The sequence below is a fragment of the Anoplophora glabripennis genome, unplaced genomic scaffold (genome assembly GCF_000390285.2).
Source record: "Anoplophora glabripennis isolate ALB-LARVAE unplaced genomic scaffold, Agla_2.0 scaffold3, whole genome shotgun sequence".
Taxonomy (NCBI): Eukaryota; Metazoa; Arthropoda; class Insecta; order Coleoptera; family Cerambycidae; genus Anoplophora; species Anoplophora glabripennis.
In genome coordinates, this window is record NW_019416486.1 from 39,050 (window position 1) to 65,319 (window position 26,270).

The 26,270-nt window shown below is 31.0% G+C and overlaps 1 protein-coding gene and 1 pseudogene across 1 annotated transcript; both read right to left on the reverse strand.

Moving 5' to 3' along the window:
* Nucleotides 1-3,748: 3,748 nt before the first annotated feature.
* On the reverse strand, nucleotides 3,749-6,784 carry LOC108916978 (putative odorant receptor 92a). Its single transcript, XM_023454694.1, has 4 exons — nucleotides 6,480-6,784; nucleotides 4,199-4,298; nucleotides 4,050-4,139; nucleotides 3,749-3,928 (listed from the first exon to the last, which is right to left on the reverse strand). The coding sequence occupies exons 1-4, from the start codon at nucleotides 6,722-6,724 to the stop codon at nucleotides 3,749-3,751; spliced, it is 615 nt and encodes a 204-aa protein (XP_023310462.1). The 5' UTR covers nucleotides 6,725-6,784.
* An 11,689-nt stretch (nucleotides 6,785-18,473) lies between these two features.
* Nucleotides 18,474-21,752, reverse strand: LOC111691606 (annotated as a pseudogene).
* Between the last annotated feature and the right edge of the window lie 4,518 nt (nucleotides 21,753-26,270).

The window sequence follows — 26,270 nt, forward strand, 5'->3', positions numbered from 1 at the left end:
TTCTGGACTGGATGGTAATGAAATTTTTGTAAAAGTTGTGTGTTAAGGTGCCATTTAATTTCGTTTTGATAAGGACATCTAAAAACGGAAAAGTACCTTTTTCTTCTCGATGAAGCCTGATAAATTTCATGAATATAGTCCGAAATCTGTTTTTAAATTCGTAGAACTATCGTCAACATAGAGTAATCAATTTTATTTTCAAAAAGTTGAATGTCAAATGTATAACCTATACTTTCATTACTCTCAAGCTGAAATTATGATAATTACTAAACAACTAATAATTAAAGACCTTCCTAAAAAACTACAATGTTTCAGAAACTTTTTGTTTTATTTCACAGTTTTAGGGCATTATTTTAAAAAACTTACTTTTTAAAGAATAAACGAAGTGCATAAAACTTCCAGTGATAATGGCTGAAGCGAATAGACAGGTAAAACCAAATTTTATATAGAACATCTTTCCGGGTTTTAACTCGTGACCCTCTGCAGGAAAAACTTGATAAATCCGAAATATTTTTAACGTAGTTGCGAAGTAAACTATGCTGGTAACCATATTTCTTATATTATTTGCGTTATGAAAAAGAATGTTTGAGATTTATATTTCTGCGTAAAAGACCCGTTATTAGCAGGTACTTATTAAGGAACGGTTGTAAGGGTTGACCTAAACATCACATCATACAACGCAATAGCAATGGGATGAGGCACTACCAAATTATTTGAAGGTAGATTTGGAATCGGGTAACAATCTTTTATTAATTAAATATTTATATGCAGAAACATTGTAACACCCACCTTTCGTTGTGACTGTCGCTACCTACCTTATAGTTAACTATAAAATTACCACCTGCTTGAAGATAATTATAAGTTTTCAAAAGTCCCATTTTCAATTTTTTCATCTTTGAAATGGATAAATAAACTGCGCAATAGGAAAGTATTCTTCTAATGTCAGTCAGAATGTTAATTAATTAATTGTTCTGATATAGATAAGGTTAAGAAGCTTTTACAGTCTATGACACTAGATGTTGAGTTTTCTGCAGGTACTTTGAATTGTATTTCTTTTTACAGAATTCTTTAGTATAGTTTTATGTTTTCCTCTGCTTTACACAGTGGCGTAGTAGTTATTTTCTATAGAACAACTCAAAGGAAGAAGTGCCACTGATTTTTTTATATTTATTATATTGCACATGATGACAAAGCTCCGTATTTTAGTACTATCTATTACAAATTAGAAAAAAATGCTTAATCGGTTTCCATCTGAGGATAATTTTAATGTTTTCAACTTTAATATTCTATATCTCAAAAGCGAACTATTTTTCGACAATTGTTTGTTTGTACTACCCCTTTAACTTTCATCGTAGAATATTTAACCCGAGGTTTAACGTATTAGTAACGGAACACCCAGTATATGATGTATTGTATTATTATATGAAGTTAAGTATAAGATCTAAACCTCCAAAAGCTGCTCTTACCCTTCTACTACAACTACATACATGCTATTTCAAAAAATTTAGATTTATTTATTAAAATTGTAGTTTTCCGTTTAAAAAACATTTAAAAAAACATTTGAACTGTATATATGAACGTTTAGAGGGTCATTTAAGTAAATTTGTTTTTAATATCGACTATATGTCATATTCTTACATAAATATTTAATGTTTCGTTAACTTCAGGTATTGTGTTGAGGAATTTAATAATTATTTTAATCTTCCTAAACTATTGCAAATAACAAGCGATAAATGTTTAGATATTTTTTTCTGAAGGCCAATCAAAGAATGCCCACATTATTTTATAATTGCCACGTTAACTATCTTTTCCTTTAACAGTGTAATGTAAATTTATTTGGAATTAGAAAAAACAATATTTAACATTCCAACATTTCACATTTTTCTTATAAGTTAATGGATACACCTACGCCTTCAAAATTCATTCAAAAGGAGACTTAATTTTAAAATTTTCTCATGAATAGCAAATATGGTTTCTGATTTCGATGATTTTTTTTATTTTGATGATGAATTTCTAGTTTCAACACACAAGGTGTCCTGTAAGTGCATAAATTTTAAGGATACATTTATCAGATAAAAATAAGCAGTAAAGCTTTTATAAACTATATTATATATAATATATAATATTATAAGCTAAATGAAATAAACGACTACAAAATTTATTTTTAAAATATTCTAGCATTGAAATAGTAAATATATGTTTTTATTTAATAATAATAGTTTCAGTGTTTATTGTGATTAAGCTACGTTGAAGAATGTAATTGCATATTTTGTTATTTCCTACAAACTGTTATAAAAATTTCCAGTGTGTAAATCGTTGTCCTTAATATATTGCCCTAAAAAGAATAAGAAAAACTAGAATCCCAGTAAACAATTTACAATAAGGATGTAAATACTGGGTGGTTTATTCTAGGAGGCGAAATATAATGGATCTGGTTGAGAATCCAATTTTGAGCAAAAAAGACGAAATACTATCGGACTTCATTTTCCAGATATCATGTCATGTAAACAAAATTATTTAATCAACGTTAGGGTTAGGCAAAAAGAAAGCACATTATTTTACATAATATACTGATAGCTACTATATCAGTTTCTGATTCTTGCAAACTGTGCTTGTCACTTTTAATTATTATTATCACCACAAAATATACAAATTTTAATCATGCAGTTCAGCAACAAAGAGTATGCAAATATTATTTTTGTTTACGGCTTCCGTAACGATTCTTCAAAATATTGCCGGGAGTTTCAAAGAAGATTTAAACAATGCTGCACAAGCATAAAAAGTAAAGCTTCACTAACCAAGTATCAATTAGAATTCTTAGTTCTATTTTTTGGTATAACAAAACTACTTCTATAAAAAAGTGAAATTAATCAAATGACCATGTATTAGGTAACAAAGATTTTCTATTAACGTGGTGTGGCACTTTTTTTAATGGTCGTCATCTATGAATACAAATTCTCCCATATCGTTTAAATACCATCTCATACCTACAATTACCGAAAAACTTTCACGAGTTATTAGAGAAGATGTTCTGCTTGCACTGCGCAACATGATGGGGAGCTAATTAACAAAAAAATTATAGTCTACATTTTAATGGACGCGACCCAGTTGAATCGTCTGCTAGAAAGCCAAATCTGAATCCTATGGATTATTACTTCTGCGGGTTCACAAAAAACAAAGAGTAGTTACAAAACAGAATTATGAATGCTGATGTACATCAAATTCAAAGTAATCAAGATCTTGCTACAGTTATTAATTAATTTATTCGTAGTTATCGGGCATGCATCGCGGTTGGCAGTGCAGTACTCAAACATAACGTTTAAAGTAAAATAATGTAAAATTTAAAATTTATCTTTGAAATCTGTTAACCTTATCTGAAAAACGCATCCCAATTTCCGATGTTTTGTATTTTTTTGCTGCCAGTTGGATTCTGAACCAAATCCTTAATTTTTGCATCCTAGTATAAATTTAAAAAATAATTTGCTTTCATATTTTTAATATTATAAATATTATTGTTACCTTTATCCTTTAAATGAGAAGATAAATTAGGTCTGTTTTAAAAGGGTGATGTAAGAATAAGACGCTTTCAGAACCTATAAGTAGATAATATAAGGTAATATGTCTAGTAATAATATTTGAAGTTTAAAATATATTAATACTTTATTTTGGTAAAGCTTGATCAAATTCATGTTGTATGCGAGTTTCATATCCACAGTGGTAACTACTACTAAGATCAAGATGAGTTTGTTCAATCTGTAAGGTATATTTTTACCCCAAGAAACATTCTATAGTCCATTATTCCAAACGAAGAAGCTCTTAAACATATTGGTGTCCAGCTTCTCTGAATTACTACCATCATATCCTTTTTTATGTCCTCGGGACAGTGAAGCCAATCAGCGTCATATAGATCAATACCTACAGCAATGCACTGAAATAAAATAAATCTTAGAATATTTGAATACATATTACATTTTTTCGAATCTTGACTGTTACTGATATTAAGATCATTTGCCAACAAGATACAAGAGTAAGAATAATTACTTAGATACCTCGTCTTGTAACCACTGTCCAGCAAAGCAGACCATTGCCAGTCCATCAAACCATCCCAAACATAGCAGAAATGAACTAACAGAGCCTCCCTAGATCATTAAGTCATTGAGGATAAGTTTATTTGTCTTTTTTAAAATTAATTCCTTACAGATACAATTGCGAATACACCAATCCCTATAATCGGCGCTGTGATAGCCATATGTGTAAACATAAAAATTCCAAAGGCTCCGTTCATTCTGTCTCCCAAGCTGAAGAAAACATTGAAATCACTTATAACAGATTTTTTTTAATGTCATTGTTTACATGAAATACATAATTTTAACTTATATAGTGAAGTTTTTCTTTTCACGGACATTTGAAGATATAAAAATAATAACTTTCCAATTTAGCCTTAATATTTTTTTTATGTAATCAAGATTCTTACGTTTACAACAATTAAATCATTTAAGGACAGTCCTTATTTATTCGCCATAACTCTACTACAATATGTTGTACACAAGAACCTCAACATTGAAGTGTCATATTTGTTTAATAAAAAACTTTTTGAGGTTCTCTCTCTTCACTATAAAATTTACGAATAACGATAATATCATATATGCAGTGTTAACAGAACTCCATTTCCACAATAGGATATTTTCTACAAAAACAAGAGATTTTAAATATTTAATAGCTGAACTATTTATAGTTTACTGAATAATGATAACTATAATAGTACCTGGTTACTTTCAAGGGCAATGAAAACATCGAACAAAGAGCAACAAAAAGTTAAACAAAATAAGCATCTTAAACAACATTTTGCCTCATGTACGCTTTCATTACACAGAAAATATGCTTTTAACTTATCTATCACTCCACTATTCTTTTAAACCACTATATACTCTGTAACAAAAGGCGGGACGCGCAGTAATTTATTTATTAGTCCTCGGAACGGATGGACCAAAAAGTAAAATATTTCAGTCAACACTAGTTATCGAAAGTTAAGGGCTCTCAAGTAGATTTAGCGTTGTCCTTCGGAGAAATTTAGCAATATTTTTTGAACAAGTTCATTTTGAACAAGTTCATTCACATAGACCGTCGGGGTCATGTGACGACTGTCACGTCCGGGAGGCGCCAACCTATGCTGGGACAGAACAAAGAAACCCATATTTTTAATAACGCGCGACCACGAGAAGGGCGTAGAGGTTCCAAATTAGAATTAAATCAAATTGTTAAATTGATAATAATTGAAATGGAAAATAATAGATCAAATAGCTGGTTTTTAGGCGGATTTTTCAAGCTATTTAGAATATATTAAATGAGATTTACTAATCCGTCCCGTATTGCTACACGGAGTCACTAGAGGAAGGCTAGGGTTACTTGTAAATTTAGTTTTAGTCACAGAATTATTTATATAAATGTAAGTCCAGTCAATTAGGTAATTATTAACATGGCATAGTTATGCCAAAGCATCCCGACATTCAGGTTCCCGCCAATAAGATACGAACAGAAACTTCTGGACCCAAGAAATGGGCGTGTCGGAGCGAGGTATCGAATTCAGGAGAGATCGGAAAAACAGGCAGTTCTTCCTTGGGTTTCATATTGAGCAGTCTACTTAGTTTTAGAGCCTCGAGTTAATTAAATAATGGATAAAGTCATTTCAAATTTTGCTACGGATCGCGCATTCCCTGAATTGTTATTAAAACTCTTCCTAGAAGTTTTGGTGTTTCTTTCTTGTTCTTCCAATTTAAGTGTCATACAACCTATACAACCTACCACTGGATTACCTTGTACATGAGCGACATACGGTAAGTGTCTGGTATTCATTCTCTGAACGTACAACATTTCTAAGTTCCCACGTATTAATTAAAGTGTAATGATAATTGTAAACTCCGTTTCGAGAATTGGTTAGTAAACTCTTTTGAAATCCAGACTCGTTATGATACTGGTCATAACGATATATAGATAAATAAAGAAATAATCCCTCAGGTTACAACTCCGTAGATTGCTAATAATATTTATTTATATATATTTAAAGGTACTTAAAAGAAAAACGCCGATTGTAAAAATAGCAAATGGACATACCTACGTCAACGTCGCATTGCTCTTGACAGAAACTGACTAATGTGACATATATTAATACAAAATAACAACGTTAAATATAAATGTTAAGGAAAAAAATGGAAACACATCCTACAAAGTTCAGAGTTCAGTTTCAATATTTTATTGAATATTTTCCAAGTTTTCTCAAGTGAAACTTCGAATTTTGAGAAGTCTTTCATATAATAGCAAACTGAGCTAGAAAATTATAGGCCAAATTGAAATAGACCCTAAAAACGCGCATGCCTGGAAAATGTAACTTTAAAATTGCTACAAGTTTGTACTGTTAGTGGAACACAATCACATTTTTTTCTGGTTCTAGTTTTTATTGTATATTTTAGAAGTTTACCTACCCAAGCAACAACGCGTGATATCTGGCAGCGTGGTGGAACTTCTCCCTGCACCTCTGAGGATCTTCCTCCTTTATAGCTTCTTGAAAAAGAAAATTTACATGCCGAATCCTTATTCTGAAATGTTGAAAAGTCTCGAAAACAAACCAAGCGCACATTCCCGCGATCATGTAGAATTGGTGAGCCCCAAACATTTGCACGACCAAGAGAATTTGCCTCATAGGAAAATAATCGATTTCAAAGGGCATCCACGTGTAGGAAAACAACCCGCAAATCTCATCCAAGCCGTATTCTAAGTTTAATTTTTGACATTTGGTCATGTTGAGATACGTGGAAATGATTACTATTCCCGATACCAAGGTTTCAAGGTAGATGTAATGGTAGACAGAGAGTCTGTCGTAAAATGTGTTGTCTCTGTCGAAGTCGACCGGCTTTCCAAACTCCTCGAAGTCCGAAAGGAACAAAAATATTTCAACCAAAGCTTCAGTTTTGTAGAGAAAACCAATCGAGAAGGCAAAGGTTATTCCCAATGACAGTGTATACATTAAATCCGTATCCAAGTTCAAGTAGTTATTATCTGGAAAAGTATTAATTACAAAAGTATTTTATATATTCAAAAGTTGTCTCAAATTAAATTAAATCTAAAAAATATGTCTAAAGAGCTTTCTTTTCAAGTCCAAATTTCATAAAATCGAGATATCGAAAACACTCTATATATAACGTATATCTACAGAATAATAATGGTTGACGTTTAACAATATTTTTTATCTATCGGGGGCAATTGGAAAGATGGGGCAATTTATCGCACTGACCAAGCATTGATCCGATCAATGTAATAAATTTACAATGTTATCACTTTGCCCAAGCTATCCAGTCACTATCCTAAATCCATCTATAATGCCCAATTAATCGCATTGTCCATAAATTATACAAACACTTTCATATCCAAAATACTTACCGCTCATACTTTTAATTAGGTGTAGAAAACTTCCAATCAATACTACAGAACTAAAACACGCTAGGACTGCAAATTTAACGTAGTGGTTCTTTCCGTGGTTCAATTCTTTGTCTTTTTCAGGAAACATTGCGTAAAAGCGAAATATTTTCAGAGTATTTTGCAGACATACAATCTGTGGCTTAGCCATACTGTCGAGTTTTCAGTTTATCAATGATTAGTATGTAATCCCGGTTATAAAACCAACTGAAAAAATTGTTACAGTAATCCTTCAGCATAGCACCTAGATTCGTTTCTAGTTGTGCCTAAATATAGATAAGTAAAATTGCTCTCTTTTTTAAGTATTAGAATTATTAGCGTCGCCTCAGGTTTCATGGATATAGAAAGAAATGTTTTAATGCATACCTTTGATTAGGAATTTAAAATTAATGTTATTTATGTCAAGAAAATTTGAAAAAAAAAACGAAAAGCAATATTACAAATGACAAATTAATGTAACGATATCGGCGCTTTTTTAAGTACATTAATTTTGTATTACCTACCTGCCCCTCTCAAAAATCTGTACCATCACCGCCACTGGTAATAATACAAATCAGTTTTGCTTAAGATATTTATCTATTCCAAACTAATAGCTAAAATTAAGCTGGTGTATTAAACAAATTTTTTTAGTCAGTATTTAATATTTCCTGACATGTAATTTCGAAATCAAAAGCTATCATTATTTACCTAGATTTCAGATAAACCATATGAAATGTTGTTTTTTTTTTCACATAACGTTCACTATAATAGGTACAATACGATTATGTCTCCCTTGTTTATTGCTTATATTATGAATATATAGTTTCTCTTTCTTTTGAATATATTATAAATATTTTTGGATATAATTGGTACATTGTTTTGGAAATTAAAGTAGAAAAGTTTTCGAAACATTAACATATACCTAGTCTGAAAAGTTATATACTTCTCATTATGTAATCTTGAAGTAGGCAAAAATAGGATTTTTTTTACACACAACCCCTTACTGAAGATACGCAAATATAAAAGGAAAACTTAGTGAAATGTCATAATCAAATACTTTCAGATAATTTTCTCATATTTTTAGAAAGTAGTAAATGATCAATTCAGATCATGATCAGAAGATCATAATGCCTTTATTAAAACAAAAAAAAACTCAACTGAAAGTTTTGAAAACGAAGCTAAAAATTAACGCAAATTTTATAAAAAAATAGAAATTCATGCTTCTGTACTTACAGTACTTTTCGAATTCTATATATATTTGAAGCAGTAAACTAGGTCGATAGAAAAATTGACATTATTTATATTCCTCAAATTATTCCAATAATTGCTGTTTAGGTACTGATACTATATTTCCTAATTTGTATGTTAAGATTTACATGTGAGTATATACCTACAGATACGAGTAAAAATCATTTTCTCCACAGGCGTAACAATGAAATGCTTCAAATAAGTAAAATAATATAAATTTAATATTAGCAGGTCATATATTACGTCATTTACAGCCGGCACCGTCGGTATGTAGGTATTTTTGCAAAAGATGAAAATGAAGAAGACAGTACTTCATCTTGAGTTGGAAATACAATTTTTTCTACTAAAACACATAATTGTATGTTGAATTTTATTCTAAATGAAATTAATTGATAAGAAATTTCGTACAAGATTGCTGTTTTTATAAAGTAATAAATTTTGCATTTTAATTTCTTCTATTAAAATGACAATAGCATTTTTGACTTATTTTCGAGCATGTACGCCACTGACTTTTTGTAATTTTTATATTTTTTGGATGAAGCAACTACAAATACAACTTTTTGCTCTTGAACGTTTTTCGTATCTTGATTAATTTTTGGAGAAAAAAAATAAAATCCACTTAATTGTGTATCCCTGGATCACACAAGAAACATTATTTAAAATATTCGTTAAGGTACCGCTCGGGACGCCACTGGATTTAACAGATCTAATCAAGTTAGAGTTAAATTAGCCAATACAAGTAACACTGCCAAATGTTTAATCTGTTGAATTTATTGTACATACTTAATTAACACTCTGTATAGAAAAAATGTGTTTGGTTTTGTTTACATCCAGATTATGTACTCAAAGAAGGTAAAATAGTACTTTATTACTTTTCACTATTTTATGTTGATTTTAAAGAACACTGTTTGAAATTTGTATTATTGCCGCCGCCGCCGCCGCCGCTGGTGATAAGAAATACTACAATTCAAGTTTGCCTAACTGATATTTATCCATTTTCAGGTAACAACTAGAATTATGCCAGATGTATTAGATAAGATTTTCAGTCTGTAATTACTTTGTGAGCTGTAATTCTGAAATCAAAGCAATAATTATTAACCCCCTGTTCATCCCCTAGTGTTTAGATACATATCCAAACACTATATTTTTTATGACAGTCCAGAGAACCAAGGTTTTCCCCTCTGAATTCTTTCCGATAGAACTGATTGACGTGAAACTTGGACTGTAAGTAAAAAATAGCTCAAGAAACAAAAGTTATACGGGATGTCCAAAAAGTCTGGAAACACCCGATTTCCCAGGTAAATTATTTTTGAAAAATGCTTAGTTCATTCTTGTAGTAACTTTTGACAAGGAATTCAATGGTGACCTTGGATTTGACCTTGACGATGATCTTGAAGGTTATTTCAAGGTCACCTTCATTTTTTTAATGGAAACCCCCTTTTTCGACGTCACCAATCGAGAGAGCGTGAAATTTTACGTGAGAGGCAAGGGGACTCACGATAATAAAGCACATCAAACAGAAATTACTACGTCCACGTCGTTGTTCCTGGGTAACGCTAAAAGTAAAAGTATGAAAATTTCCGCTCTTTTGGTTGCCGACCGTACATGAGGATATTTTCAGTAACAAAAAATTGACCCTGAAATTACCTTGAAGGACACCAAGAAGGTCGAGTTTGAGGTCACTACTAATTGCAATTAAACAAAATATCTAAATTAAGCTTTGTACTATTTTCATAAACTACGTCCTTCGGACATATCCAGTCCTCAAATTTAAATAACCTTTGAATGACATTCAAGGTCAACCCTGATTTATGACCTTAGAATGTTTTTGAACGGAAAATTTCCCGCTCTTTCGATTACCGACATCGAAAAGGGGTTTCCTTTAAAATAATGGGGGTGACCTTGAAATAATCTTCAAGGTCATCGTCAAGGTCAAATCCAAGATCACCATTGAATTCCTCGTCAAAAGTTACTACAAGAATGACCTTAACATTATTCAAAAATAATTTACCTGGGAAATTATTCAGGTGTTTCCAGACTTTTTGGACACCCTGTATAGTGCCGATGAGCGCTTTTGCCCATGGGGTGGAAGCCACCCTTTCTAGGGGATGAAACATAAAATATTGAAAATAACCCCAGGAATCGATAAAGCTATCAATTTTAGGCAAAAAAAGTCAATATTTTCTGAGTAATCGGTGATTGAAAATGTACATTTTTTATTAAAAAAAAGACGTTTTTCAGTAGTTTTTCTCGAATATCTCGGAAAATAGACATTCTATGAAAATAGATCATCATGAAAAAAATGAAGCTTATAGAAAAAGAAAAATATTGAGTTCTTTTTCATTTATGTAGGTGCAATAGGTGCTGAGATACGGCAGGTTGAAGATAATTTCCTGTCCGCCAGAAACAATTCGAAGCATTTAACGTAAAATAACTTAAAAAATGCACAGAACATGTTTTAAAGTACTTTAAATAATCTTTAAAATGAACTTGACTTTAAGTCATTAGCATAAAAATTTAGTTATGATGAAAATAAAATTGGTAATTCGCTTTTTCGGAAAAAAATCAATACAAAAACTGATGAATTTTTCAAGAGATTTAAAATTAAAAGTAATCCTTCTACAATTTACATTTTTTATGCGCTAACAATATACTTACCTATTTAAGTTTAAGCGGTTTACAATATTTTTGAAAATATTAAGTTTTGATTGAATTTAATTCCAAAAAAATAACATATTTTTGAAAATAACTAAAAATTTAGATTTTTTTTCACAGAGTATTTTGTTTTTGTTTATTTGTGTAGGATAAAAATTAACAGAGATGTCACTGCAGTTGAAGGCAAAGGTCATATTTTCAAACATTTTAAACTCAAAAATCTCAAAAATAACCTGTTAAAAAATATTTAATTTTACAGTTCTTTTAGCTGTCGAAATTTTCCGTAAAATCGTTTTTGGATCGTCTTAATAGCTTTAAAATTAAGGAAGTTATCGTTAAAAAACCAACGGTATCTTACCGTTTCAATTTTCGAAGCATATCAATATTTTGGTTATCCACAACTTTGGAGCATTCATAGGTATACATAATAAAATAATATACATATGTACATGTACAGGGTGTTCTGAAAAGCACTGACATAAATTCAGGGCCTGATAGAATTTAAAAATATATTACAATTTGTTCCTACGAACCATGGGCGTATCTTTTTCCGTTTTCAAGATACAGGGCGTTAAAAATAATTTTTTAGAATCTAGTTTCGATACTATCTTCCACAAAATTCGACCGAATGAACAGAAATTTTGTTTTGTGGGCTTTCTGGGCTTGCTAAATGCTCTGGAGTTATTAATTTTTGGCTATATCATACAGGGTGTTCAGTCCACGGAAACATTTTAGGTTCTAATTTTTTTGAGGCTAATCTTTTTGCCCCTTTTGTCACTTGCTGTTGTGGCAAATTTTATTCTAAACAAAAAAGGTGCTCTTGTAAGAGGTGCTAAAATTTGCCAGTTTTCGAGAAAAACCGGGCATAGTGCGCCAAAGTCAAGCAGCTAGTATCCCAAATTATTGTTTTTTATTTGAAGTACGCTTGTATCAAATGTATCAAATGAACGTGTTATGTGCATTATCAGAACAAGTATTTATTTTAATTCGTGTAATAAGAAATAAAAAGGTTCTACCTCAGTTAAATGTACTTTAAAATTTATATTAACATTTCTACTTTGCATTAGTTTTTATAAAATGTATTAGTTTTGTGTTTAGAATTATGTAAAAGGAGCTGGTAGTCACTATGTAGGTACTGACATAAAAAAATATTTATGTTGTTTGCGTCTTCCTAAGTGCTTTATTTGTCCAATATCATAAATTAGTGCAAATATTGCATCTATTGTTTCTTTTGTGATACAGTAACACAATTTATACAAAATATCGCTTTTAAGGCACATTTTATATTTTTTAAATTATATTAGTATTGCTGGTAATAATGATGTTATTAAGCGTAAATCTAAAATTATTAGTTGTGAATTATTTTTTACAAAATATAATTGATGTGGTGATAAATATTCGAGGAAATTATATATCTAGGTATATTTTATTGTAAATACTCATTGAGGTAGTCATATTCAGTGGCAATTACATAAAGATACGAGGTGTAACAATTAAGTAGTGAGACTGATCCCATAAAAACCGTATATTTAAAAATTATTCTACAACTCTGCCATCCCCGTCAAAGTAGTCTCCTTGGGCAGCTATACAACGATTCCAGCGCGTTTTCCACGCTTCGTAACATTTCTGGAACGCTTCGACTGGGATGTCCGTAACCGACTCAAAATGGGTTCCTTTGACCACCGATTTTGCTCTAGGGAACAGAAAAAAGTCACAGGGTGACATATCGGGCGAATAAGGCGGCTGTTGCAACACGCTGTAATATAATAATGAAATACTATTGTTAGATTTTGAAGTCGATGAATTGAAATTTTGTAAATCTGTCTTTGTTGTATTTCAGGTTCATTTATCTATATTACATATCAAGCAGAAGCAAAAATGCAAAAGTTTTTCACCACCTTCATATATCCAAATGCTGCACATCCTAGAATAGGGGCTCCTAGGAGCATCATAGAGAACATGGGAATTGAAAAGGATTTGTTTAACTCGTTTTCCAATCTGAAAATGAAGAATAATATAATTCCTTAGCACAAAATAACTTGCTGATAAATGTGTGTTTCTAAACGCTGAGCTTTCAGTTAAAGGTGATGATAATTTTTAATTATAATATGTTTAAATAGTGCCTAAATTATGCCAAAAGAAAAAACCTCCCAGAATAATTTATACGCATCTAGTATTCGGCAAGTTCATACCAAAATTGTGAATTAGATTAAAAATCAAACCTGACATTTTGAAGACGAACCATTGAAATCAAATTCTAAAGAAGCCATGCCATCCGTGATGATTTGTTATTGCTGTTATTATTATTTAATCGACGTGAACTTTTGTCGAAATTGTCTTAAAATGTCTCGTTTCGGTAAAGATGACTTAGATAGACAAAATAGACAAGTCTTCGACTGTCGAACTATTAGCCAACATTTTGGACAATTATGCTTTCAATGTGGAAAGGAAAAATTTTCGAAAATTATAAAGAAAAATTCTACAGGGAAACAGTTACAAGAAATGTTTTATGAAATATAAAAAACTAAGTTCAATCCGTTTTCTGATGTAGAATTTGCGGCTGCCAGAGATCTGGAATGAAGATACCCCAAATGGTATACAGCACAATTTTTTTCATATTCCTCGACATGCATTAGCATGGAAAATAGAGAAAAGATTTTCTACGCGCGTTCGATTTTTTAAAGAAGAAGCTGATTATGTAGAAAACCTAACAGGTCACATTGAATATAACACAATATTTTCTAAAACTGCACAAGGTGGTTCCAAGAGACTGGCAAATAGTAAATAGTTAATTAATTAATTGTTCCGTCTGTCTGTCTGTACAAAAAATTTATAAAATAAAAAGTTACATTAAGACCGACAAATTGGTTTTAACTCCAATTCCAAACTGGAAGGAAATAAATTCAAGGCGACTATACAAGAACTGACTAGTTGAAATGAATACCATATACATATTTGTGTATATGTCACAAATGTTATCTTAAATGACAGAAAAATGTTCAATGTAACTAGAACAAAAGAAAAAATTCCGGATATTTTCTCTTTTCCATGGTAGCAGTTTAAAATGATATCAATTGATTTTCTACAAAATAGAGGTGTAAAATTTTGTGTAAAAAGGAAAATTATTCTGATATGCCTTATGATTTTTTAATACTAAGCTACTTTTTATTGTACTTTAAAGGCTGATTTCCAAAAGGCTTCCGACCATATCGTTCAATATGACCGCCTATTGACCTATTACAAAGTTAGGAGCTCATTTAACCTATAGCCTTTCTCTTTGATCGAAAGGGTAGACAGAGTCGGTGCAAGGTGCCCTATGTGGAAATCAGCCCTAATTAAATACAAACATATTACTACCAGAACAATCTTTTATTAATTAAATATTTATATTCAGAAACATTGTAACAACCTCCCTTTGTTGTGACTGTCGCTACCTACCTTATACTTAACTATAAAATTACCACCTACTTGAAGTATAATTATAAGTTTTCAAAAGCCCCATTTTCCATTTTTTCATCTTTGAAATAGATAAATAAACTGCGCGAAAGTATTCTTCTAATGTAAGTCAGAATGTTAATTAATTTTGTTCTGATATAGAAAAGATTAAGAAGCTTTTACACTTTTACAGTCTATGACTCTAGATGTTGAGCTTTCTGCAACGCTTAGGTCCTCTGAATTGTATTTCTTTTTACAGAATTCCTTAGTATACGTTATATTTTCCTCTGCTTTACATGGCGTAATAGTTATTTTCTATAGAACAACTCAAAGAAAGAAGTTTGGGTGACACTGATTTTTTATATTTATTATATTGCACATAATGACAAAGCTCCATATTTTACTACTATCTATTACAAATTAGAAGAAACATGCTTAACAAGTTTCCGTCTGAGGATAATTTTAATTTTTTCAACTTTAATATTCTATATCTCAGAAACGAACTATTTTTCGACAACTTTTTGTTTGTACTACCCCTTTAACTTTTATCGTAGAATATTTAACCCGAGGTTTAACGTATTAGTAACTGAACACCTAGTATATGATGTATTGTATTATTACATGAAGTTTTTTGTATAAGATCTAAAAATTCCAAAAGCTGCTTTTACCCTTCTACTACAACTACATACATGCTATTCCAAAAAATGTAGATTTATTTATTAAAATTGTAGTTTTCCGTTTAAAAACTATTTAAAAAAGAATTGAACTGTATATATGAACGTTTAAAGGGTCATTTAAGTAAATTTGTTTTTAATATCGACTATATGTCATACTCTTACATAAATATTTAATGTTTCGTTAACTTCAAGTATTGTGTTGAGGAATTTAATAATTATTTTAATCTTCCTAAACGATTGCAAATAACAAGCGATAAATGTTTAGATATTTTTTTCTGAAGGCCAATCAAAGAATGCCCACATTTTGTTATAATTACCACATTAACTACCTTTTCCTTTAGCAATGTAGTGTAAATTTATTTGGAATCAGAAAAAACAATATTTAACATTCCAAGATTTCACATTTTTCTTATAAATTAATGGAGACACCTACGCTTTCAAAATTCGTTCAATAGGAGACTTAATTTTAAAGTTGATTTGCTCATGAATAGCAAATATGGTTTCTGATTTCGATGATTTTTCTTATTGATGATGAATTTCTAGTTTCAACACACAGGGTGTTCTGTAAGTTCTTCAGGGTATGGGTTTCAATGGGCTTTTATTTTATTTATTTCAAAAATTATTAATGACATGTTAATTTAAATGAAAGATGTTTTAAAATTTTAACAAATTTCGGTATATTACGCTTTTGTTTGTGGTAGGAGATTTACAATTGACAATTTTAGATCTTAATCTAAATTACACAAACATACAATTTCTCCTCTTAAAACTAATGTAACAGTGCTCTGATATGATTTATATACTGTTTACATGTGAACGTTATTAAATGAAAATCTGTTTTATCGTGCGCAAATAATTGAAAATTTCGTACGTGTTCGTTGGGCGCCAATATTATTATGTTTTTATTTTGATTTTATAGATAGAGCAATCTCGACTTCAGTTTATGGGTTCCAATGGGCTTTTATTTTATTTATTTCAATAATTATTATTGAGTTTTGTTAATTAAAATGAAAGATGTTTTAAAATTTTAACAAATTTCGGTATATTACGCTTTTGGTTGTGGTAGGAGATTTACAATTGACAATTTTAGATCTTAATCTAAATTACACAAACATACAATATCCCCCCTTAAAACTAATGTAACAGTGCTATGATACGATTTATATACTGTTAACATGTCATCGCAATTAAATGAAAATCTGTTTTATTGTGCGCAAATGATTGGAAATGGTCAAGGACATATCTGAACGTAAAATTTTCCGCTCTTTTCATTTCCGGGGTCAAAAGTAGGGCATTCCATTTGAAAAAAATAACTTGACCTTGAAATAACCTTGAAGGTCAAGGTCAAATCTAGGGTCACCATTGCATAGCCACGGAAAAATCCTAAATCGTTTGTCTGAATCATTTTCCTCAAAATGCATTTTTCGAAAGTTATTGTGCTGTTTCCATACTTTTGGGACACCCTGTATATATAATATTATAAGCGACTACAAAATTTATTTTTAAAATCTTATGTTCTGGCATCTATTTAAATAGTGAAAGAGTAAATATATGTTTTCATTAAATAATGATAGTTTCAGTGTTTATTGTGATTAAGCTACTTTGAAGAATGTAATTGCATATTTTATTTCCTACAAACTGTTATAAAAATTTTCAGTGTGTAAATCGACGTCCTTAATATATTGCTCTAAAAAGAATAAGAAAAACTAGAATGCCAGTAAACCGTATACAATAATGAAGTAAATAATGTATAGTTTATTCTAGGAAGCGAAATATACTGGATCTGGTTGAGAATCCAATTTTGAGCAAAAAAGACGAAATACTATCGGACTTCATTTTTCAGATATAATGTCATATAAACAAATACAAATCATTTAACCAACGTTCGGGTTACGCAAAAAGAAAGCACATTATTTTACGTAATATAATGATAGTTACTAAATTAGTTTTTGATTCGTGCAAACTGTGCTTGTCACTTTTAATTATTATTATCACCACAAAATATACAAATTTTAATCATGCAGTTTAGCAACAAAGAGTATGCAAATATTATTTTTGTTTACGGTTTTCGTAACGATGCTTCAAAATATTGCCGGGAGTATCAAAGAAGATTTCCGAAAAGGCACTTCGATAATGTAGAAATGCTAATCGTCATACTGGTGGTATGAATCTGCGACACAATGCTGCACAAGAATAAGAAGTAAAGAGCTTCACGAACCAAGTATCAATTAGAATTCTTAGTTCTATTTTTTTGTATAACTACACTACTTTTATAATAAAGTGAAATTAATCTAATGACCATGTATTAGGTAACACAGATTTTCTATTAACATGTAGTGTGGCACTTTTTATGGTCGTCTTCTATGAATACAAATTTTCCCATATCGTTTAAATGCCATCTCATACTTAGAATTACCGAAAAACTTTCACGAGTTATTAGAAGATGTTCTGCTTGCGCAACACGATGTGGAGTTAATTAACACAAAAATGATAGTCTACATTTTAATGGACGCGACCCAGTTGAATCGTTTGCTAGAAAGCCAAATTTGAATCCTATGGATTATTACTTCTGCGGGTTCACAAAAAACAAAGAGTAGTTACAAAACAGAATTATGAATGCTGATATACATCAAATTCAAAGTAGTCAAGATCTTGCTACAGTTATTAATAATTAATTAATTCGTAGTTATGGGATATGCATCGCAGTTGGCAGTGCAGTAATCAAACATAACGTTTAAAGTAAAATAATGTTTCATTTTATATAACCTTTGTTGATTAATGAATTTTGTTTATATGACCTACTGTTACTTTTTGTAAAATTTAAAATTTATCTTTGAAATCTGTTAACCTTATCTGAAAAACGCATCCCAATTTCCGATGTTTTGTATTTTTTTGCTGCCAGTTGGATTCTGAACCAAATCCTTAATTTTTTGTATCCTAGTATAAATTAAGAAAATAATTTGCTTTTATTTATTATTTTTACCTTTATCCTTTAAATGAGAAGATAAATTAGGCCTGTGTTAAAAGGTTGACGTAAGAATAAGACGCCTTCAGAACCTATAAGTAAATAATATAAGGTAATATGTCTAGTAATAGTATTTGAAGTTTAAAATATATTAATACTTTAGGATTTTGGTACAGCTCGATCAAATTCATGTTGTCCGCAAGTGTCAGATCCGCAGTAGCAATGTTACCATACTAGCATCGAAGTTTGGTCAGTCTGTAACGCATATTTTTACCCCAAGAAACATTCTATAGTCCATTATTCCAAACGAAGAACCTCTTAGATATATTGGTGTCCAACTTCTCTGAATTACTACCATTATATCCTTTTTTATGTCCTCGGGACAGTGCAGCCAATCAGCTTCATATAGATCAGTGCCTACAGCAAAGCACTGAAATAAAATAAATCGTAGAATCGTTGAATACATGTTAAATTTTTTCTAGTCGTGACTATTATTGATGTTATGATCATTTGGCCACCTAGAGACAACCAAGAGTAAGAAAATTTACTTAGATACTTCGTCTTGTAACCACTGTCCAACAAAGCAGTCCACCAGACCAGCCCAAACATACCAGAAATGAACTAAAATAGCCTCCCTAGATCATTAAGCCATTGAGGATAAGTTTATTTGTCTTTTTTTAAATGAATTACTTACAGATACAATTGCGAATACACCAATCCCTATAACTAGCGCTGTGGTAGCTATATGTGAAAACATAACAGTTCCAAAGGCTCCGTTTATTATGTCTTCCAAGCTGAAGAAACCATTGAAATCACTTATAAGAGATTTTTTTATTACTATATTGTTTACATTAAATACGTTATTTTAGCTTCTACAGTTAATTTTTTCGTTTCACGGCATTTGAAGATATGAAATTAGATAACTTTCCAATTTAGCCTTAATATTTTTTTTTGAGTAAACAAGAATCTTACATTTACAACAACTAAATCATTTAACGCCAGTCCTTATTTATTCATCATCAGTCCATAAGTCTACTACCATAGATTGTACACAAGAACCTCAACATTGGAAAGTGACATAATTGGTAATAAAAAAAGTCAAATTTAAAATGAATATGAAATATAAACAATTGTTTAATAAAAAACTTGTTGAGGTTCACTGTCTTCACTATAAAATTTACGTATAACGATAAAATCATATACACAGTGTTAACAGTACTCCGTTTCCACAATAGAATGTTTTCTACCAAAACAAAAGATGTTAAATATTCAATAGCTGAACTCTTTATATTTTACTGACTAATAATAACTATAATAATACCTGGTTACTTTCAAGGGCAATGAAAACGTCGAACAAAGAGCAACAAAAGTTAAACAAATAAGCATCTTAAACAACATTTTGCCTCATGTGCGCTTTCATTGCACAGAAAATATGTTTTTAACTTATCTATCACTCCACTATTCTTTTAAACCACTATATACTCCGAAGATTGCTAATAATATTCATTAAAAACATATCTAAAGGTACTTAAAAGAAAAACACCGATCGTAAAAATAACAAATCGACACACCTACATCAACGTCGCATTGCTCTTGGCAGAAACTAACTAATGTGACGATAATATTAATACAAAATAGCAACGTTAAATATGTAAATGTTAAGGGAAAAAATGGAAACACATTGTACAAAGTTTAGAGTTCAGATAAGGTTTCAGTATTGCACTGATTATTTTCTCAAGTGAAACTTTGAATTTTGAAGTCTTTCATATAATAGCAAACTGTGCTAGAAAATTATAGGCCAAATTGAAATAGGCCCTAAAAACGCGCATACCTGGAAAATATAACTTTAAAATTGCAACAAGTTTGTACTGTTAGTGGAACACAATTACATTTTTTTCTGATTCTAGTTTTTATTGTATATTTTAACTTCTCCATGCAGCTCTGAGGATTTTCCTCGTTTATAGCTTCTTGAAAAAGAAACCAAGCGCACATTCCCGCGATCATGTAGAAGTGAGCCCCAAACAGTTGCACGACCAAGAAAATTTGCCTCATGAGAAAATAATCGATTTCAAAGGGCATCCACGTGTAGGAAAACAACACATATCTCTTCCAAGCTGTATTCTAAGTTTAATTTTTGATATTTGTTCATGTTGAGATATGTGGAAATGATTACTATTCCTGATACCAAAATTTCAAGGTAGATGTAATGGTAGACAGAAAGTCTGTCATAGAATGTGTTGTCTCTGTCAAAGTCGACGGGCTTTTCAAATTCCTCGAAGTCCGAAAGGAACAAGAATAATTCAACCAAAGCTTCAGTTTTGTGGAGAAAGCTGAGCGAGAAGGCAAGCACAAGTAGTTATTAGCTGGAAAGGTATTAATTGTACCTGTAAGTAAGTATCCTGGTAGCAAAATCTTACACAAGACACTTATACAAAATGCTGTGTACCTACTGCTGAAATCAGCATCAGGTTTACTGCAAGATTCATTATGCAATTGTCTCGATCAAAGTTTTCAATGGATTTGATTCAGGGCACTTGAGCACAAAGGGGTAAATTAAAGCAAGTGACTATACCTCAACACGTTGACTTATACTAATTCACCCCTTTGGACTCAAGTACTTTTGGTTAAGTCTGGTGCAAGTATTGTAAAAGTATCTTGCATAAGAAACGATATAAATTTCACAAAACAATCTGACACAATTTGGCTATTTCAAGTAAACTTAAAACAACTTGTATTAGAATTACACACGATTGTGCTACCAGGTTATTTTATATTATATATTATAAACTTGTATTATAAAGTTGTCTGAAAATAAATAAAACTAAAAAATTTGTATGTAGAGCTTTCTTTCCAAGAGTAACCAAATCCAAATTTCATAAAATTGAAATATCGAAAACACTCTGTACATCTCTCCAAGTTAATCTAACCCAAATGAATATAATGATTGACATTTAACAATATTTTTTATCTATCGGGGACAATTGGCAAAATGGGGCAATTTATCACACTGACCAAGCATTACCCGGTCAATGTAATAAAACAATGTCACTTTGCCTAAGCTATCTAGTCACTATCCATAATGCCCAATTAATCACGTTGACCATACAAACACTTTCATATCCAAAATACTTACCGCTCACACATTTAATTAAATGTAGAAAACTTCCAATCAATATTACCGAAACAAAAAAAAATGCCAGGACTGCAAATTTAACGTATTGGTACTTTCCAAGGTTCAATTCTTTACCTTTTTCAGGGAACATTGTGTAGAAGCGCAACATTTTCAGAGTATTTTGCAGACAGACAATCTGTAGTTTCGCCATAGTGCTGAGTTTTCAGTTTATCAACGATTAGGATATAATCTCGGTTATAAAGTCAACTGAAAATATTGTTATAGTAATCCTTCAGCGTGGTACCTAGAGTCGTTTCTAGTTATGACTAAATCTAATAGATGAGTAAACATTCAGGAACTGGACAAATTACAAGTTGCTCTCTTTTTTAAATGTTAGAATTATCAGTGTCGCCTGAGGTTTCATGGATTTTGAAAGAAATATTTTAATGCACACCTTTGATTAGATTTTTAAAATTATCGTTATTGATGTCAAGAAAATTTGAAAAAAACACCAAAAGCAATACTACAAATGACAAATTAATGTAACGATATTCAATATATTATTTTCGGCTAAGTGCATTAATTTTGTGCACCTCTGAAAAATCTGTACCATCGCCACCACTGGTACCTAATAATAAATCATACAATTCAGTTTTGCATAACTGATATTTGTCTATTCCAAACTAATAGCTAAGATTAAGCTGATGTATTAAACAAATTTTTGTTTGCCTGTATTTAATATTTCTTGACCTGCATGATCAGTAAATCATATTGCCTCTATTAAAACAAGAAACTTAACTGAAAGTTTTGAGAACGAAGCCACAAATTAACGCAAATTTTATTAAGAAAACACAAATTCTGGTTTCTATACTTACTACTTACTTCTTGAATTCCAATAACAATATATTTTTGAAGCAGTTAGTAAACAAACTAGGTTGACGGAAATATGGTCATTATTTATATGCTTCAGTGTAAGTATTCCAATGATTGCTGTTTAGGGACCTACTGATTCAGTAATTCACTAATTTATATGTTAAGATTTATAATTATGTACAAAAAATCATTTTCTTCATAGGCGTCGCAATTAAATTGTTAAAATAAGTAAAATAATAGAAATTTAATATTAGCTGGTTATACAAAGTGATTCACAACTTATCCAAAAAAATTTGGAAATAGATGCGCCATGAGAAATGGAGTCAATATTGTAAAAAAAAAAATTGTAAAATCCTTATAGTTTCTGAGAAAAAAACTATTGAAGTTATAGCACATTAAATCACTACTTAGCTGAACAACTGTAGTCTCTAGCATCATTCACCACGTGGCCTCATCGACTCCGAATACTGAATTCGGATTTTGCAATCGTCGTTGCGATATTTACCTGTTATCTGTGGTTTTTATAATACGTTTTTAGCAGTTGGTGTCAAAAATGGGTAGTTAGTCTCAAAAATGGTTTGCGTGTACTCGGAGTTGATGGATATCGTTTTAATTTATGGTGAAGCGTTTGTGTTATGGTGAAACAAGACATCATTTGTGTTAGTTCGTAGAAAGTGAGTAAGACGGACCCAAATGTGTTTACACGTGAGTGGATACAATTTTGAACCATTGCTGTTGCAGCATCAGGTATGTCAAATGATTTTATTATTTAAAAACACAAATTAATTTTATTAATAATTAATAAAGGCAAAAGCATTTGAATTTGCCGATATAAAATAGGTGCGATAAAATTCTATTTACATATTTCTTTCATTGCGAAAGTTTTTGTCCGTTTTTATCACGCCGCCATATCGGTCTCATTGTGCGAGGTCAGGTTTTACAGTGGACCAGTTTCAAATGCCGTGCAGAAGTGTATTTTTAAATCAATTTCGAACTGATTTTTTTGATTTTTTCTTTACAAAATTGTATTTGTAAGGGTCCCCTGTACATCCAGAATTTTTTTTTGGATAAATTCTGAATCACCCTGTATATTATATCATTTGCAGCCGGTACCATCGCATCGGTATGAAAGAGTAGGCATTTTTACAAAAGATGAAAAATGTAGTAAAAATTACTTCAGCGTAAGTTGGAAATGCAATTTTATCTAGTAAAACACGTACCTAATTTTATGTTAAATTTTTGGTAGAGGAGGTAACAAATTTTGCATTTTAATTTCTTCCTATAGATAAGACGACAATGCATAGTATTTTCGACTTATTTTCGAGCATATATAGAAAAAAATGTGTGTGTGTGGTTTTGTTTGCACACAGATTTTATCATAAAACAATATAAAATATTACCTTATTACTTTTCACTCATTTATGTTAATTTTAAAGAACACGTAGCCTTTTGAAATTTGTACTACCGCCGCCGCTGGTGATAAGAAACGTTACAATTCAAGTTTACCTAACTGATATTTATCCATTCCCAAGTATCATAAGAATTATGCAAGCTGTATTAAAAAAATTTTCCGTCTGTAATTATTTTGAGTTGTAATTCTGAAATCAAAGCAATAATTTATTAACCCCCTGTTCACCCCCTAGTATTTAGATACATTTACAAACACTACATTTTTCATGAACACTCCTGGAAATAAAACCGTGTATATTTGGAAACTATAACTTTCGAAAAATGTCTACATGCCAATGATTTTTTAGGGGTTAATTTTGTATCGTAACAATTTTTTCTGTTTAAAATATTTTCGACATTAATTCGGAGCATTAAATAAAGCAAATAGAATAACAAACTAATTGAAATGAAGTAAAATATACCAGCAACACTAAACATTTTTTTTAATTGTACAGGAATAAAAACTGTTCGGTTGCTACCGCTGAGCGCAGGGGTGATTCGATCGGAGATTTTGTGGTCGTTTTAGACCTACACCGAGTAGAAGTGATCGGGCATTCCACTATTATGGGGAAAAAAATGGTAAACTTCTATATCTATGTACTAGGTACCGATTTTCTTTTTTTTTTTATTCACGCATTCGTTGTCGTGAAAAATATAAATCCACAGATGGAATTGAAAAGAACTAAAGTTCGCTTTAAAAAATTGTACTTGTGTTCTGATCTCAGTTGAAATTATCTGAATTTTTCTGGGAATACTGTCGCATTTCTATTGACTGGCTAAAATATTCTCTTTTTTACTAGAATTTAAGTACTGCATCATATGTCTGATGTGAGCTCCGCAAGTTATTTTTCAATGCTGTTGTTCTTTAATTAACAATTGTGTTGCTTTAACCTCGTGCAAACGTATTTCCCTGTTTCTCTAGTGTATGCTTTGTGTACATACCACGACGCTGTATATGTACACCGGGCTTTGAAGTCCGACGTTTTAAAGGTCGCCTTAGCCATCTTTCTCGATCTGGTCAAGACATTTGATACAGTATCACATACTATAGTGTTAAAAAAGTTGGAAAATTATGGTCTCCGTGGTCCTATTCTAGATATGTTCTGAGATTATCTGTCACATAGAATACAGAGTTAAAATAAACGACTGTCTGAGTGAACTTAAAGAAATTCTTGTTGGTGTACCACAGCGCACATATTTAGGTCGTATATTTATTCCTTGTATATACTAATAGTATCAGTTGCATTGAAAATTTCGAAGGTCACCTTATTTCGTATGCTGACGATACTGCAATCATTTATTCTGGTAATAATTGGTCGGATCTGTATAATACTGCTGAACCTGAATTTAAAAAATGCAAATGTGGCTTAACTTCAATAAATTAAGATTAAATATATATAAAAAAAATAACTTTTAGTTTAACAAGTACGGATCAGCCTAATACCGAAGTGTTAAAAATTCACAACACTGATTGTTCTAACAATAATGATTGTATGTGTCCTTATATAGGATAATTTAGAACTTATCAAAAAAATTGTACAGGGAACTCCTACAGATACAATTTTGTAAAGAAAAAATCAAAAAGGGCAGTTCAAAAATAATTTCAAAATACACTTCTACACAGCACTGGAAGCTGGTCCACTGTAAAACCTGACCTCGCACAATGCGACCGACATGGCGGCAAAGTGTGATAGAAACGGACAAAAACTTTCGTAAGGAAAGAAATAAATAGAATTTTATAGCTTATATCGGCAAATTCAACTGCTTTGACATAAGTACCTAATTTTACAAATGTTAAAAATTTTATCCACCGACGTGTAAACACAGTTGGGTCCGTCTTACTCAGTTTTAACGACCTAACAGAAATATTATCTTGCTTCACCTTAACACAAATGCTTCACCATAAATTAAAACGATATCCATCAACTCCGAGTTGCTATACACGCAAGCCATTTTTGTTACTAACTACTAAAAAACTATTGTAAACACCACTGATAACAGGTAAACACTAACGCAACGACGATTGTAAAATCGGATTTCAGTATTCGGAGTCGCTGAGGCCACGTGGCTCTCCACGCGTGTTACGAATGACGCTAGGAACTACAGTTGTCAAGCTATGTAATGGTTGAATGTACTACAACTTTAATAGTTTTTTTCTCGGAAACTATAAGGATCCTACAAAAAATTTTTTTAAGACATTGACTCCATTTCTCATGCCGCATCTATTCCCAATTTTTTTTCGGATAATTTGTGAATCACCCTGTATACAGAAACAAAATCGAAATAAGCGCCTACAAATAACAGTTAGGTATTAATAAATCTTATATTATATCTTCTACTTTTTAATTAGTGAAATAGTAACTATGTTTTTTATTAAATAATAATAGTTTCAGTGTTTATTGTGATT